Source organism: Borostomias antarcticus, assembly GCF_949987555.1.
Source record: "Borostomias antarcticus genome assembly, chromosome: 13".
NCBI lineage: Eukaryota > Metazoa > Chordata > Actinopteri > Stomiiformes > Stomiidae > Borostomias > Borostomias antarcticus.
Window position 1 is genome coordinate 10,305,722 of NC_140246.1, and position 14,576 is coordinate 10,320,297.

At 50.1% G+C, this 14,576-nt stretch overlaps 1 protein-coding gene across 1 annotated transcript in view; it reads left to right on the forward strand.

The window, feature by feature from the left end:
- exoc4 (exocyst complex component 4) overlaps positions 1-14,576 on the forward strand; it is a 119,769-nt gene that overhangs the window by 84,913 nt on the left and 20,280 nt on the right. The window contains exons 14-15 of the mRNA XM_084447796.1: positions 9,374-9,510; positions 10,496-10,651. Of these exons, the coding sequence (XP_084303922.1) occupies positions 9,374-9,510; positions 10,496-10,651 (293 nt within the window). The remainder of the gene's footprint in view (positions 1-9,373; positions 9,511-10,495; positions 10,652-14,576) is intronic.

Genomic DNA, 14,576 nt, shown 5'->3' on the forward strand with positions numbered 1-14,576 from the left:
GGATTGATTCACTTAGAAGTGTTGGTTAATGCGTGTGCGTGTGTGTATGTGTGTACATGTGTGTGTGTAAATCAGTGTACCCGTCTTCGCAAATAGCACCCCTTCATCGAGACACCCCGGGCATTTTGTTGCAGAGACAGAGAGAGGGTGTGCGCCCGGGGTTCACTGGCGCTCCGCTATGATTATGACCGCCCCTTAACGAGGACTGCGGCATCTTGCTAATTACTCCGCTGGGCTAATGAGCGACTCTCCAGTCAGCGGGAGCTCTATGAAACACTCCTTTGTTTGGGCTTTTTATTTGGGGAGGAGGGGGGCTTTTTTTAATCACCCCAATCAAAGAGGTCTGTTCCATCTCCTGCTAGTCGAACACAAGCTGTGCGCGCGCGTGTCAGTGTGTGTGTGTGTGTGTGTGTGTGTGTTTGCGTGTGTGCCTCCCCCCATACTGTATATCTCCCAGACTGACTCCCTCCCACCATGCCCCGTGACAGCCCCTCGGTGGGCCAGTGTGTCACCGCCGCCGACAAACATCCTCCGGTCCTCTGTGCTGTCGGCCTCCCCACCGAGGGAGCAGGTGGCTTATGGGAAAGTGCAGAACTCTGTTGAAACGCTAACAGATTTCCGCTTCCTACGAGCAGAAAACGAAGTAGACCTCGTCTTGTCCGATGCTACTTCATGTATATTGATCGTATGCCTCGTCGGTTTCGCGTTTTTGGAGTTTTCAGAGAGTCCAGCAAACCTCCAGTAACTTCTAGAGGAAGGACGGGTTACATTACAGCATGTTATAGTATTGGACTGTAGTGGTAGTTGGGGTTAGTTTGACAAATGTGTTGTTTAGACTCAGTGACCCTTGCTAGGCCTAATGAAGATGGGAAATTGTGTGTGTGTGTGCATGTGTGTGCGAGTGTGTGCGTGCGTGTGCATACGCGTGTGTGTGTGCATGCGTGTGTGTGCGTGCGTGCGTGCGTGTGTGTGTGTGTGTGCATGCGTGTGTGTTCCCCCTAGGCTCCAGGACTGGGTACATGAACGCCAGGTGTTTTAACGGGGGATACAGACCACTGGCAGCAGAGACAGGGAGGAGCCTGCTGCTTCACATTAAACACACTCTACCTTGGCAGCCATCGCATAGGAAAACCAAAGGGGAGCACATTTAGGGGCGCACCTGCTCTCCGGTCCGCCATAACCCACATGTTGTTGAAGACATCATTAACGGGCGTGAAGCCTTACCTACAGAAACATTGTTGGGGGAGTGGGGCTTTAACAGCAGCGCTTTGATGAACCTACAACATCCTTCTCACACTTGGTGGGGTTCCTATAGTGTGTGTGTGTGTGTGTGTGTGTGTGTGTGTGTGTGTGTGTGTGTGTGTGTGTGTGTGTGTGTGTGTGTGTGTGTGTGTGTGTGTGTGTGTGTGTGTGTGTGTGTGTGAGAGAATGAGAATGTGCTTGGAGTGTTGTTGGTGTTGAGAGACACACACACACACAGGGTATGCAGAATGTTGCACACAGATAGACCATTACTATCTGCTACAAAAGCTGTGAAAATTGGTCTTTCCTACTAACCGATATGAACAGCCAATATGAACAGCCAGGGCTCTTCTCTGTTTTTGCTATCTGCCATGGACACACGGTGCATGAAGAGAGATCGTGAGTTTCTGGCTGTAGGAGATGTGTGTCATGCACAGACTACATCTCCCATCTTCCCATTCATAGGCTGGCATTGACCCGCTATGTTACCGTCGATGCACTGTTGGACAAAGTGACTTTGGTTGCAGGACACAAGGTTAACACCACCCTTCAGCCCTGGCTACTGATGATAACACACAAACACACACACACACACACACACACACACACACAAGCTACGTGTGGAGGTCATATGATAATGCTAATAAAATAAGGATGTAATGTAGGAGTTTGATTTGCCTATCACCAGGCACCAGAGTGTGTGTATGGTACTGATTCTGATATGAATATGAACAGGAGAGATGGGGGCATCTGCTGGCTAGCTCCTAGCCTGATAAGACTCAAAGCGTGCGGTGTGGTTGAACAGTAGGAGGCTACGATCCAATCATGTCCGCTTGTGATAACATGGACCGGGATGATAAGTCGAAAGTCCAACAGTGGTTTCATCTCTTTCTTTCTCTCTCTCTCTCTCTCTCTCTCTCTCTCTATCTCTCTCTTTCTCTCTCTCTCTCTCTCTCTCTCTCTCTCTCTCTCTTTCTCTCCTTCCTTCCCTCTGTGGTTAGCTGTAGTGATGTGATGCTATCTGTCCAGCACGGCTGCTCTCACTGATTGATTCATTTAATTAGAGTTGTATCCAGGAGGGAAGTGGGAGAGATGGGAGGAGGAGGATGGAGATTGGCTCCATTAATCTTGCCCTCCTCCCCCCTTTGCACACACACGCACACACACACACACACACGTTACAAACATGGGCTACACACATGGGCACATGCACACAAACTATACGGACACACACCCTTTGGCTTTGAAGTGTGCCAAATATAGGTGTGCACTATCGACAGAATCATTCATACGCACACACACACACACACACACACACACACCTCATTCTCTCATAGTCTGCCAACCTCTTGACTGTGGTTCAAGCTACATTTATATTCTCCCTCAGTCATCTCTCCACGTTCACGCTTGCTCCCCGGCGACCGTCGAGGCCGATCCACAGCTGTGATGACGCCTGGCGTCAGTCCCACGCCGGTCCGCCCCCCTCCCCCCGGCGCCCTGCGGAGGCCGTAGACTAATGGACGCACTGAAGGGTGCTGGCATTAACCTCCGGGCCCGGGTTGATCGTGTTTCGGTCGGCACCGTTTGCCCGAGCGCGCCCCGCCCCGCAGACGCGTTCACCCGCCGTCCATCGGCTAACGAAGCTGAAGTTCTGCTTGGCTTAAGTCCATGTCACTGTGCAGTTGTACCCGGGAGGGCGCGGATACAAACACTGACTACACACACACACACACACACACACATATACACAAGATGTTCACGCACACATGCACACGCATAAGCTATGCTTGCTAGGGGACATAAGCGCTCACTCACCCAGGCGCTCTAATGACACTGACCTTTTTATTTGGGGGCCTGTTGTTTGTTGACGGTGTTGACTGATCCGTGTATTAGCGGTGTAGGGGGGCAGCAGTGATTGGCCCCCCGCCGGCACGACCCCCCACATTAGGGTCGAGGCCTGGCCAGCGGGGGTCTCTTCATTAAGGGTCTTCTCATCCCCCAACTAAACAACAACAGCCAATCACAGAACAATCCCTAGTTAGCTGTATTGTGTTGCCTTGTGATTAGGACCACGGGGGTGTTTGTTTGTGCGTGTGTGTGTGCGTGTGCGTGTGCGTGTGCGTGTGTGTGTGTGTGTGTGTGTGTGTGTGTGTGGTATCTGATAGCACTAATTGGAGACACAAACATTCGGAGACGCACCCTACAGAAGAAACTATTCCAGTGTTTCCTAGCAAAAAAGATTCCTTGCAAAACTGCATGGAACCCAATTTAATTCAGGCACAATCGGCTCATATGCACTAAAAGTGTTTAAATGCTGTTACATTTTGCCCAAATGCTTTTTGAAAACACTACGTTATTATCTATCTTGAAATGGATTGTGCCTAAGTATCCAGTTGACAATTTTACAGCTGTTAAAAACTGTCAAGGGATTTGGCAGCCAATAAAACTCGCAGCAGTTGAAATTTGTTATTCCTCTCAGTGCAAAAAAGCGAGGGATCGCTGTGGTATGCTAATCACGTTTGAATGTTGAGGGAATGTTGTGGGAATGTTGTGGGAATGTTGAGGGAATGTTGTGCCCCACTGAAAAGCTTTTTGGTTCACACTGTTTCGTACATCTTTTCGTATTGTCTCACACGCTGAAAATCGCTGTCACTTCCACAAACGGCGCCTCTGCGAGAGGGCAGAGCACCGGGGTAGTCTCCATGTCACCTCAGCTGTGCCCCTCAAGACGTCTGCCATCCTCGCTGGATTATCTCCCCCGAGCACATGCTGCCTCCCTGGGCTCACACAGGCTCTGAGGGCAGCTGACCTGCCAGGGGTACGGAGACGTTCCCGCTCACTAATCTGACTGGCTGTGTGTGTGTGTGTGTGTGTGTGTGTGTGTGTGTGTGTGTGTGTGTGTGTGTGTGAGAGAGAGAGAGACAGACAGGGCCTGAGGTAGTACAGGACAGGTTTCTATCTGGTGCTGAAGGAGACGCAGGCCGCCCTCCTGGAGGCCAGAGGGACAGAAACCTGGGCCCACCTTCCAACACAAACCAACTCCTCATTTCAGCTCAGTTTTGAGTTACAGCTGGAGTCGACTGGGGGGGTTGCTTTGAAATTGAGAAATGTCATTGTGTGTGTGTGTGTGCGTATGTGTGTTTGTGTGTGTGTGTGCGTGCGTGTGTGTGTGTGTGTGCATCATCAGCACTATTGTAATGAATCATTGCCATCTGCAGGGGGGCGGTGTTCTTGACTGTGCACCATTAGGCCCATATGGAAACCCTTTTAGGATGAGGGGGATTGTGTACATACACACACACACACACACACACACACACACACACACACACACACACACAACCCCCTCTGTTTAAATATCTATATACTGCTGGCCCAGGCCTTGTTGCCATTAGCAATTCTTTCAAAGGGGGGAGGCCCCACTCCACCCCTCCCCCGGAAGATAATGATTCGACAATCACCGTGGTTACCCCCCTAGGAACGAGGGATGATTAGGAGGTGTGACTCTGGGCGTAGTGCGGCGTCGTGCGACAGGGGAAATTTGAACACCGGGGTAATTCTTAGAATTAGTGTTGAGGCCAGAACCCCTATAATTCACTCGAGGGGCGAGGGGGCGGGGTTAAGAGAACCCATCTGTTAAGAGCTGAATGTGATATTCACACTCATTTCTCAATAAGGACACTAGAAATACTTAATTAAAGAAGATGATGATGAAGATGATGCCGTCTTGACGAACATCTGGTAGTGATACACATCGTCCCTTGCTGAAGAATGCTGCATTTTAAAATCTCTTCTCTCAAATATCCTTATCTGCCTTTAGCCATCCAAACTATGTATTATAAGACAAAATGGTTCTGTATTTAAGGTTTCTCTCATCCATTAGTATGACAGGCAGGTCATCTCTATGAGCATCTCGGATTTCATCAGACAAACGGATGATTGGATGTGTTAACGTGGGTAAATACTTACCGAGGAAGCTGATTGGTTTTGATAAGAACTTAAACTCATCAGAGAAGCTTCTGATTGGACATGATAAAATTGGACTGCTGGAAACCAAGGCGAGGGGGAGCTAGCAGTCTTTACAGTGCAATTTCATACAGTACTTACATGACTTTCCACATGGGTCCATTGAAGTGAATTTTAATCTTCCAACAGTAAATGGGACCTTGACCAGTGGGTTAAAAGCTATGGAGGATATGAGAACGTTTTATTTTCATTTAGATTGCAGCCACTATCACGTTTAATGCAGCCCCTGGTGAGTTTGGAGGATAAGTACTGTGTGTGCACTTTTACACCTGGCGAGTTGCTCGGTGAGTGGTAACACACACACACACACACACACACACACACACACACACGTGAAACAATCGATGGTCTGTCATTTACACACACACACACGCACACACACACGTACACATACACATGCAAACACATTTCACTGCCCTCTCTTTCAGGCATACAGTACTCAGTCACACACACACACACACACACACACACACACATACTGTACACACCGAGGGCTGTGTTGCAGTTGAACAAGCAGAGGCATGTGGGCTGTCCGGCATGTGTCGAGGGAGTCCCGGAGGCCTGCGTCCCTGCCGACGTTGATGAATGATCTGTCAAGATGCTGTCCCACTCAAGCACGACTCTGCTTCACCCTCACAGTGTGTGTTTGTGTGTGTGTGTATGTGTGTGTATGTGTGTGTTTGTGTGTGTGTATGTGTGTGTGTGTGTGTGTGTGTGTGTGTGTGTGTGTGTGTGTGTGTGTGTGTGTGTATGTATGTGTGTGTCTGTATGCACAGTGATGTGCCTGTGTGTGCGTGAGTGTGTGTGTGTGTGTGTGTGTGTGTGTGTGTGTGTGTGTGTGTGTTTGTGTGTGTGTGTGTTGTTTGTGGAACCCCCTGGTGGTAGACATGAATGATGACGGTGGTTTTGGGTCAGGGTGTGGGTGAGATGCCGTAAAGTCCGGGGTTAAACACTTTAGCTCTCCACATCCACATTTGAGGGGGGCGCCCCCCTCCTTCCCCTTCGATTCATTTGGGAGATTGACTGAGCCCCCCTCCCCTCCTTCACACACACACACACACACACACACACACACACACACACCCACACACACACACACACACACACACACACATATATACATACACACACACACACACCCCTTCAAGGTCCAGGTCCGTGATTTCCCTCTTCAAATCTGTGTGGAATATCACAGCCTGAGACTGGAGACTTAGTAGCACTTAGTAGCACCACGCTGCACTCTCACCACACACACACACACACACACACACACACACACACACACACACACACATCCACCACTATGTGGAGTGCTCATAACTAATATTAGCATGAGGATATCTGTTTCTATGGCGATGCCACTACATTAACAGTCAAACCGCCAATCAGGTGGCAGCCCGAGGGCCCGCTGGGCCCCTGTTGGCATCATTAGCTCTGCTGGGAATTGCTTTTGTATCTACTCCGGGTAAATTCCCAGATCCATTTTCCAGAGTGAAAGTGATTTTCGGAGCCAACTGCTTTTAAATAGGCCTCCGACTCGGAAGGGAAGAGGAAAAATGCTAGCCAGCTGTGTTCCAGACTAGAGTCAAATTCAAAGAGCTTGTTTGAGAGGTTGGTGTGTGTGTGTGTGAGTGAGTGAGTGAGATAAAAAGATAGAGAGAGACAGAGAGAGACAAATGTTTTCCACACAGCAGCTACCAGTAGGGTTTGAGAGTTTCTGGGTGCTATGTAGAGGGATTGAAGCTGTTGATCAGCATCCTTGAGGGAGGTGTTTGGCCGTCCCCCACAATGCATCTCTTACCCCATTGTGACAGTTAAATAAGATGGAGAAGGTCCTCAGTTTGGCTGTACCCCATTAATATTTTCCTCTCTCTCTTCCTCTCTCCATCTCTCTCTCTCTCTCTTTCTCCCGTTTCTCAATCTGTCCCTTGATTGCTTTTTAATGATTTCTGCCGCTAAGAGGAATGGCTTTGTTAAATGAGCTGAATTAGACAAGGCGAGCCGAGCGCCAGAGCATTTGTTGCAGGAGTAATGGATCTGGGGTCCATTGTTTACCCTTCCCCATTCTCCCCCCAAACCGGCCCGATATCGAGCTGACTCTGCTAACTCAAAGCGGGAGCAGAGAAAGAGAACGAGCTGGTTCAGTTCCCCTTCAAACAAAAGGATCCGCTGCGCCGGCTGAGGGAGAGAGATTTCTGTTGCTGACTATCTCTGTCATTGTTTTGGGTGGCCGGGCTAATTCAAGGTGAGCTGATAACGCTGGTTTGGCTGAGTCATTGGAGTTGGTTATTATAGCTCTCGACCCCCCCCTCTCCACTAGGCACATGAGTCACACTGGGTCCATCAGTCATCTGTTACCTACGTGCAGTGGCACCCCCCCCCCCCCTCCTCCTCCTCCTCCTCCTCCTCCCGCTGGGCCTGTGTGTCTCTGCTCTGCCTTGTCAGACTGGTAGTGAGGAAGGCTGGGGAGCGGGGGGGGGGGGGGGCGGCAACAGCTCTGTGTGCCCCCCTGTCTGCTCTCCACTGCTACAGATCATTACCCCCCAGGAGGGAGAGAGGTGGGGGCTGGGGGCGGGTGAAGAGAAAGAGGGGTACTTATTGATATGGATATCATTACTCTTCACACTGAGCGTCCCCCTCATCATAACTGCCCTGTTCAGTCTACTGGCGCCCCCTGCTGTTTGCGCCCGCTCACTGCAGCTCACTTGGCTATTGCTGACAGCTAGCCTTTAGCGCTTTTGAAATGTATTGGCACGGGTTTAACAGTGTCTAACGGCACCTCCACACAATGGTAGCGCCGCTGTTTCTAACGCTAGCTAGCTTCACTGGCTTCACCACTTCACAGTGTTCACAGAATGCTAGCTGTAGCGCGAGGCTAATAGCTAGCTATCACTGTCGTTTCAGTCAGAGGAGTGATTGGTAAGTGGCGAGGGCGGCGAGCTTGAGGTGTAATCTTGTTCAACAGCTCTCAGAATGCTCAAGGTGCGTGTTTTAAACTTGGAAGGCCCCCCGCTTTTTCTGTGCAGCCTATTAGTCGCAGCACTTTGGCTAATCGGTAATAACTACTGTCAGAGTTGGTTGTGGCTCCTGCCGCTAAGGGTACACACACACGCACACACACTGCCATGTCGGTGACAAGCTCTCAACAGCAGCCCGTCATCCCCGCAGTGTTTGACAGGTGAATCACTTCACTGGATTTGCTCTGCGGTGACGGCTTGGCGCATCACACCGCTCGCGCATCACACCGCTCGTGCCGCCGACAGTCCCAGCTCCACTACGGCGGCGTTGCTTCTGGCGCCCTGTCATGTTCTACCGTACCCACGCTCCTCCTAGAATCGGGGAAGGTACAGTCACACCCTTTTCTGTCGCCGTGAAGGGATGCGGGTGAGAGGACCCCTGAGCGGGCGTCGCCGCGGCGATATGCCGAGGTGTCCTGGACAACGGCTTGGCGGAGCTCGACATAAAACACCTGAATTCACCTGCACACACACCCCACCCGAAACAGCACAGACTTCTTACGGTGTACTAGACCAATCTCATGCTTGCTCTCCCTCCATCCCTCTCTCCCTCCCTCCCTCTTTCTCTCCCTCCCTCCCTCTCTTCCTCCGGGACGGCTGTGGCTCAGGAAGTAGAGTGGGTCGTCCAGTGATCAAAGGGTCGGCGGTTCGAATCTCCTCCTGTCCACATGTTGAAGTGTCCTTGGGAAAGACGCTGAATGAGCAGGCTAGCACCTTGCATGGCAGCTGCCACCATTGGTGTGTGTATGTGTGGTGTGTGAATGGGTGAATGCGAAGCCATTGTAAACGGCTTTGGATCAAAGCAATATATAAATTAAGTCCATTTACTATTTACCCTCCCTCTCTCTCTCTCCCTCCCTTCTTCTCTCTCTCCATCCCTCTCTCCCTCTTTTCCTATCTCCCTCCCTCTCCCCCTCCCTCCCTCACTCGCTCTCTCCCTCCCACCCTCTCTCTCCCTCTCGCTCTCTCCTTCTCTCTCCCTCCCTCTCTCTCCCTCCCTCTCCCTCCCTCTCCCCCTCTCTCCTTCACTCTCTCCCTCCCTGCCTCCCTCTCTCTCTCCCTTGCTCTCACCCTTCCTCCCTCTCCAGAGTACTGTTGTGGTGGAGAAGTCCATCCAGGATCTGATGAGCCTGATGCAGGACCTGAGTGCCTACTCCAACCAGTTCCTAGAGATGGTGTGCGACAAGCTCAAGGAGTACAAGGAGGTCTGCAACACCGCCTACAGGTCAGCGCCGGAACTTCGTCTCAGAGTGCATCAAACCCTGCGTTTAAGTAATGACGGTGCTGCCATCGTGTGTGTGTGTGTGTGTGTCTGTCTCTGAGATTACGTCCCCCCAAAATGAAAGGCGTCTAGGGGTATGATGGGGAGAGTAACACAGAATGATCTAAACCGGGGGGGACAAAGGAGGCAGGACAAAACGGATGCAAAGAATAATTTAATCAAAAACCATACAAAAATCCAGAAGACAGTCTCACCGAGACTCAACAGAAACTACCAAAGAAAAAGAAGACCACACAGGCGACAGGGCCTCGACTGGTGTCTCTCTCCCTCTCTTACATAGCTGTATGTCCCCGGCCACAATCAGCAGATTGGAACCAGCCGCGCGCACACACACACCTCTCCACCAGGTAACAGAGGGGGGGGGGGGGCAATCACCTGGGGGGAAGAAAACAGAGAGAGACCAATACCACACACCACACTCCAGACGTAACATACAGACACACTCACATAGAGAGTGAATTAATGTTGTACACGCACAATCTTGTTGGCAACCTTTGTAAGGCTTGCCTTCATCTGGCTGAACCCCAGAGAGATATAGGGTGACCCCTGACCTTATGCAGATGCCGGCCCAGCGGCTCTCCCCCACAGCCCCTCCCCTCCCCTCACCAACTGTTATGAACTCCGGGGGGAGCTTCAAAACACTGCCTCTTAGCTGCCAGATGTATGAATTTAAGTGTGTGCTGTCGACCTGTGTGTGTGTGTGTGTGTTTGTGTGTTTAGTTAGCAGGGTTTGTGTGGGTAATACAGTGCTGAGCTAAGCAGTGCACTCACTCTTTAAAAAACAAAGACTCCCTGTTGGAAACGTATCATGTGTGCCGGCAGTAACGTGTGTGTGTGTGTGTGTGTGTGTGTGTGTGTGTGTGTGTGTGTGTGTGTGTGTGTGTGTGTGTGTGCGTGTGTGCGGGTGTGCGGGTGTACGTGTCTACAGGGCTATTGTCCAGTGTGAGGAGAAGCTGACCATCAGTGCTTCCTGGTCCAAGGATGAGGACATTAGCCGTCTACTCCAGTCTCTGCCCAACTGGGCCAACATGGCTCAACCCAGACAGCTGAGACAGAAGAGGGAGGATGAGGAGGACTTCACCAGGTAACGCTCGCGCACACACACACACACACACACACACACACACACTGCTTAAGGTTGACGGTCGTGTCAGACGATGACAGTCCTGCCTCTGCTACTTTGTGTGGCTGTGGCCTCTTTGGGCATCCCGATGACACGGCCGAGCCAGTGGAGTTGGCGCCGCGTCACGGTAGCCTCCATACTGATGCAGTCGGTCACGCAGAGTATTTCATTATGGGGCCCTTGGTCACGCCAGGTTATCCTCAGGGTGAGGATGCGGCTGTGCAGGGTCCGCTCCTCACAGCTGTAGAGGAGAGTTACGATGACACCTGCCAGGTACACAGATATTTTTGTGTGGAGGCTGAGGTCTTTATTTTGAAAGACCCTTCTCCGGAGTCTGCCAAAAGAAGATGATACCTGCTTAATCCGGTTTTCTATCTCCCTTTTCGACGCCGCAGTCGTCAGAGAGGAAACCGCCCAGGTATTTGAAGGAGGTCATCTGCATACTGTATCTTGATGACATGCTCAGATGTTATTTAAGTGACCGCTTGGAGCCTTCGGGTGTTGAACAGACTTCCATCAAGTCTGAAGTCCACAGTGACCCCACTGTCCCTGATCTCCTTGCGGTGCAGCACTCCTTTGTCACACAAAGGAGGAAGATGTTAAAAAGATGTAGAGCAAGGATGCACCCCTACCAGTGCAGACACTAAAGGGCTCGGATTCATGGCCTCCAATGGTCACACGTGCTATCATCCCCCCATGGAATTGTTGAAGGATATTGACAAACCTTCGTGGAATGCCAAACTTCAGGAGGATGTTCCACAGAAGCTCGCCGTTGACTGTGTCAGAAGCCTTTGACAGGTCGAAGGCTTTGAAGAGGTCCTGTTGCTGCTTTTCCTGGAGCTGCCGTTCTGTGAACACCATGTCCACAGAACTCCCGTTCCTCCTGAACCCACACTGTGCCTCAGGCAACAGCTCCTCTTTGATGTTTTTCACCAACCTGTGTACTGCAGCATGACTTTGGCCAGGCCAGCAACAGCCAGTCGTAAAATACCACGGCTGTTGCCACAGAGGGACTTGCCCCCTTTGCCTTTGTATATGGAGATGATGTTGGCGTTCCTCCACTGCTGAGGGACAGCTTAATTTCTCCATATGTGCGTGATAAACAGGAAAAGGGCAAGGGTGCAGAGGTAGCCTCCCTGTTTAAAGAGCTCTGCAGGGATGCTGTCAGGGCCCGGAGTCTTGTTGTTTTTCAGAGACCGTATGCACTCTGAACCTCTTCAAAGTTTGGTGGAAGATCAAGGTCTTCGATGGTGGCGGCGGACAGGTAGTTCATCCAAGACTGAGGGGTCTGTTGTGGAGGGCTGGTTCAAAAGGATTTCAAAATGTTGTGGCCATCTTTTTGTGATGAGCTTCTGGTCCTTTATTTGTCTCCAGGGAGGAGACAGAGCCGTTTCTTGGGCCGTAAATGGTTCTCACTGCATCATAAAAGTTGTGCATATCATTTTTTATCGCCATGGGATTGTATTTCATTCGCCTTCGATATCCACCACTCATTCTGCAGGGCATGCAATTTTGACTGCGCCTCTCTCCTGGATGCTTGCCATCGCTGCCAGAATGCAGCTGATGTGGGATTATTGAGGACAGCACTGTGTGCTTTGTGCATGCCTTTGAGTATAGTAGTTATTGTACCTGTGTTGTCAGTCCTGGTGCTTTCTCTTGTAGCCGATGGATTGGGATGCGACCTCATAAAGCCTAGAGCTCATAGAAGATATTTCATCAATGGAATCATCTGAGCTCAGGAGAGGTTCAATGGTCCTCATTCCTGAACACAGTTAAGAAAAAGTTAAGAAGAAACTCCACTTATGAAGTTCCCGGGAAAATTCTGGCATTCATGAATGGTTTCTTATCTGGAATTTGTTCTTATCCAAGAACAGGATTTAAGAACGCGGAAATGCAGTCGTAGATAGGCCAGATTGGAGTGCGCCCATGTTCGCAAGGGCTGAATTTATGAGCAATCCGAGGTGATTGCGTTCACAATAGTCAACAGAATGGACACATCTACATTCTGTAAATAAACGTGAATATCCATAACTAAAATATATCATATGGGCCTACATAATATAGATAGGGCCTATCAAGATCCACAAGTAGCCTACTCATGCATTTAATTGTACAATTTAATCTGCTCTCAGCATATCCCATCCCTTTCATGTAGGCTATATATTTTGCATTTTGTATTAAAAGTCCATATACAGTATACCGTCTTGTTTTCTATTGTTATTTTGTATTGTTTTTTTTTCACTTTGCTTAAGCTTAGTGTGCACGTTGTAAGAGCCAGCGGAGAAACAATAAAATGTCGAATTTGCACGGGAACATCAATCATGTCAATTGGGAACCTTTCTACTTTTTCCGTGCTGTCTGGGGATTCTGTGTGCACACGACCCTGTAGTAAGGAGCTGGCTCGGCGTTAATGTATGCAAATTCAGGTGTATTCAGTGGCATTCCTCATTTGGGGGAGAACAGCTGAGAACACTGGCAGTTTAAGAACACATTTCCACGCGTTCATGAATCCGGCGGAGATCTTTCTTAGGGTTGGTTTGGTTAGTTCGTAAGAAGACATTTAAGAAGGCACTTAAGAAAATGTTGAGGAATGAGGTCCAATGTCTTCCAGACATTCAGCCAGAGAGCGGCAGAGGTTGTTCCCGCCCAGGGCCTTTTCTAGCTGGGTGCAGTCAAGCCTCTTCTTTCCTGACCTCTGGAGAAGGATGGCAGGGCGTACTTTTCACCTGGAGCCTGGTCATAATGGCTTGGTGATCTGTCCAGCACTCAGCACCTCTCATTGCACGAGTGAGCGAGACTTTTATATCAGGGTGTCTCACAATGATGTAGTCTAACCAGTGCCTAGTTGGAGTGTGGGTGGATCCAGGATTGTTTGTGTTATTTTTTTCATTGGAAATTAATTAGGGTGTTTGCAATGGTCACAGCACAGAGACTTAGCAGCCGCAGCCCATTAGCATTCACTTGCTCAATGCCATACCCACCGATAACACCACTCCACACCTTGTCTGTCCCCACTCTGGCTTTGAAAACGCCCAGCAAGAAGATCTCATCCTCCTTGGGTATGCGTTGGAGAGCCTCATCTAATGACTGTTAGAAGCAGTCCTTTACATCATACTGGGATGGTAGAGCCGGTGGAAAGGCACTTAGAAGGGTGGGGTAGCGTTTCTTGGCCGGAGGGAACCTGAGTGACATGAGCCTTTCACTTATGCCAATCGGTGTTTCAGTGCGTAGGAGGAGGAGGAGTAGGAGTCTTGTTCTTATTGCCAGTCCTACACTTTGCAGATGTTGTCCGCCTGCAGGGTCCGGTCCTCCCTCCTTCAGGGACCCTTCGTCCAGGAACCTGGCTTCGCTGAGTGCAGCTATGTCAACATTGTAGCAGTTGAGTTCCGCTGCATTGAGTGCAGTCCTTCGCTGAGGTGTTTCGGTGTTAGCGCCCACCAGAGTTCAATATGTTCCACGTTGCCACGCACGCACGCATGCACGCACACACACACACACAAACACACACGCACACACACACACACACAGTATACTGTCACCAAGAATTCCCCCCTCTCCTTGAATAAGTAAAAGTCCCTCTTCTTGAATAAGCCAGGGGGTGTGAATTAAGTACTGTAGTGATAGGTCTGATAAACAGCATATGTATCAAGGGAGGGCACTCGTTGTTATAGAAACTGCCTGTGGTTATGCAAGGTCTTGAGGGAGTGAGCTGAGCCAAGTGGAATCCTAGAGTACATACATTAATTAGTTGCGTTATGTGTGAAGCCAATCTGTCGGTACCAATGAAGTTGAACACGGCCGTTTCTCATTTCAGCACACGCGACATCTCATCACTCGGCATGGGGGATTAGGCTCTGATTCTGGCAACCCAGCTCTCAGCGTTTTG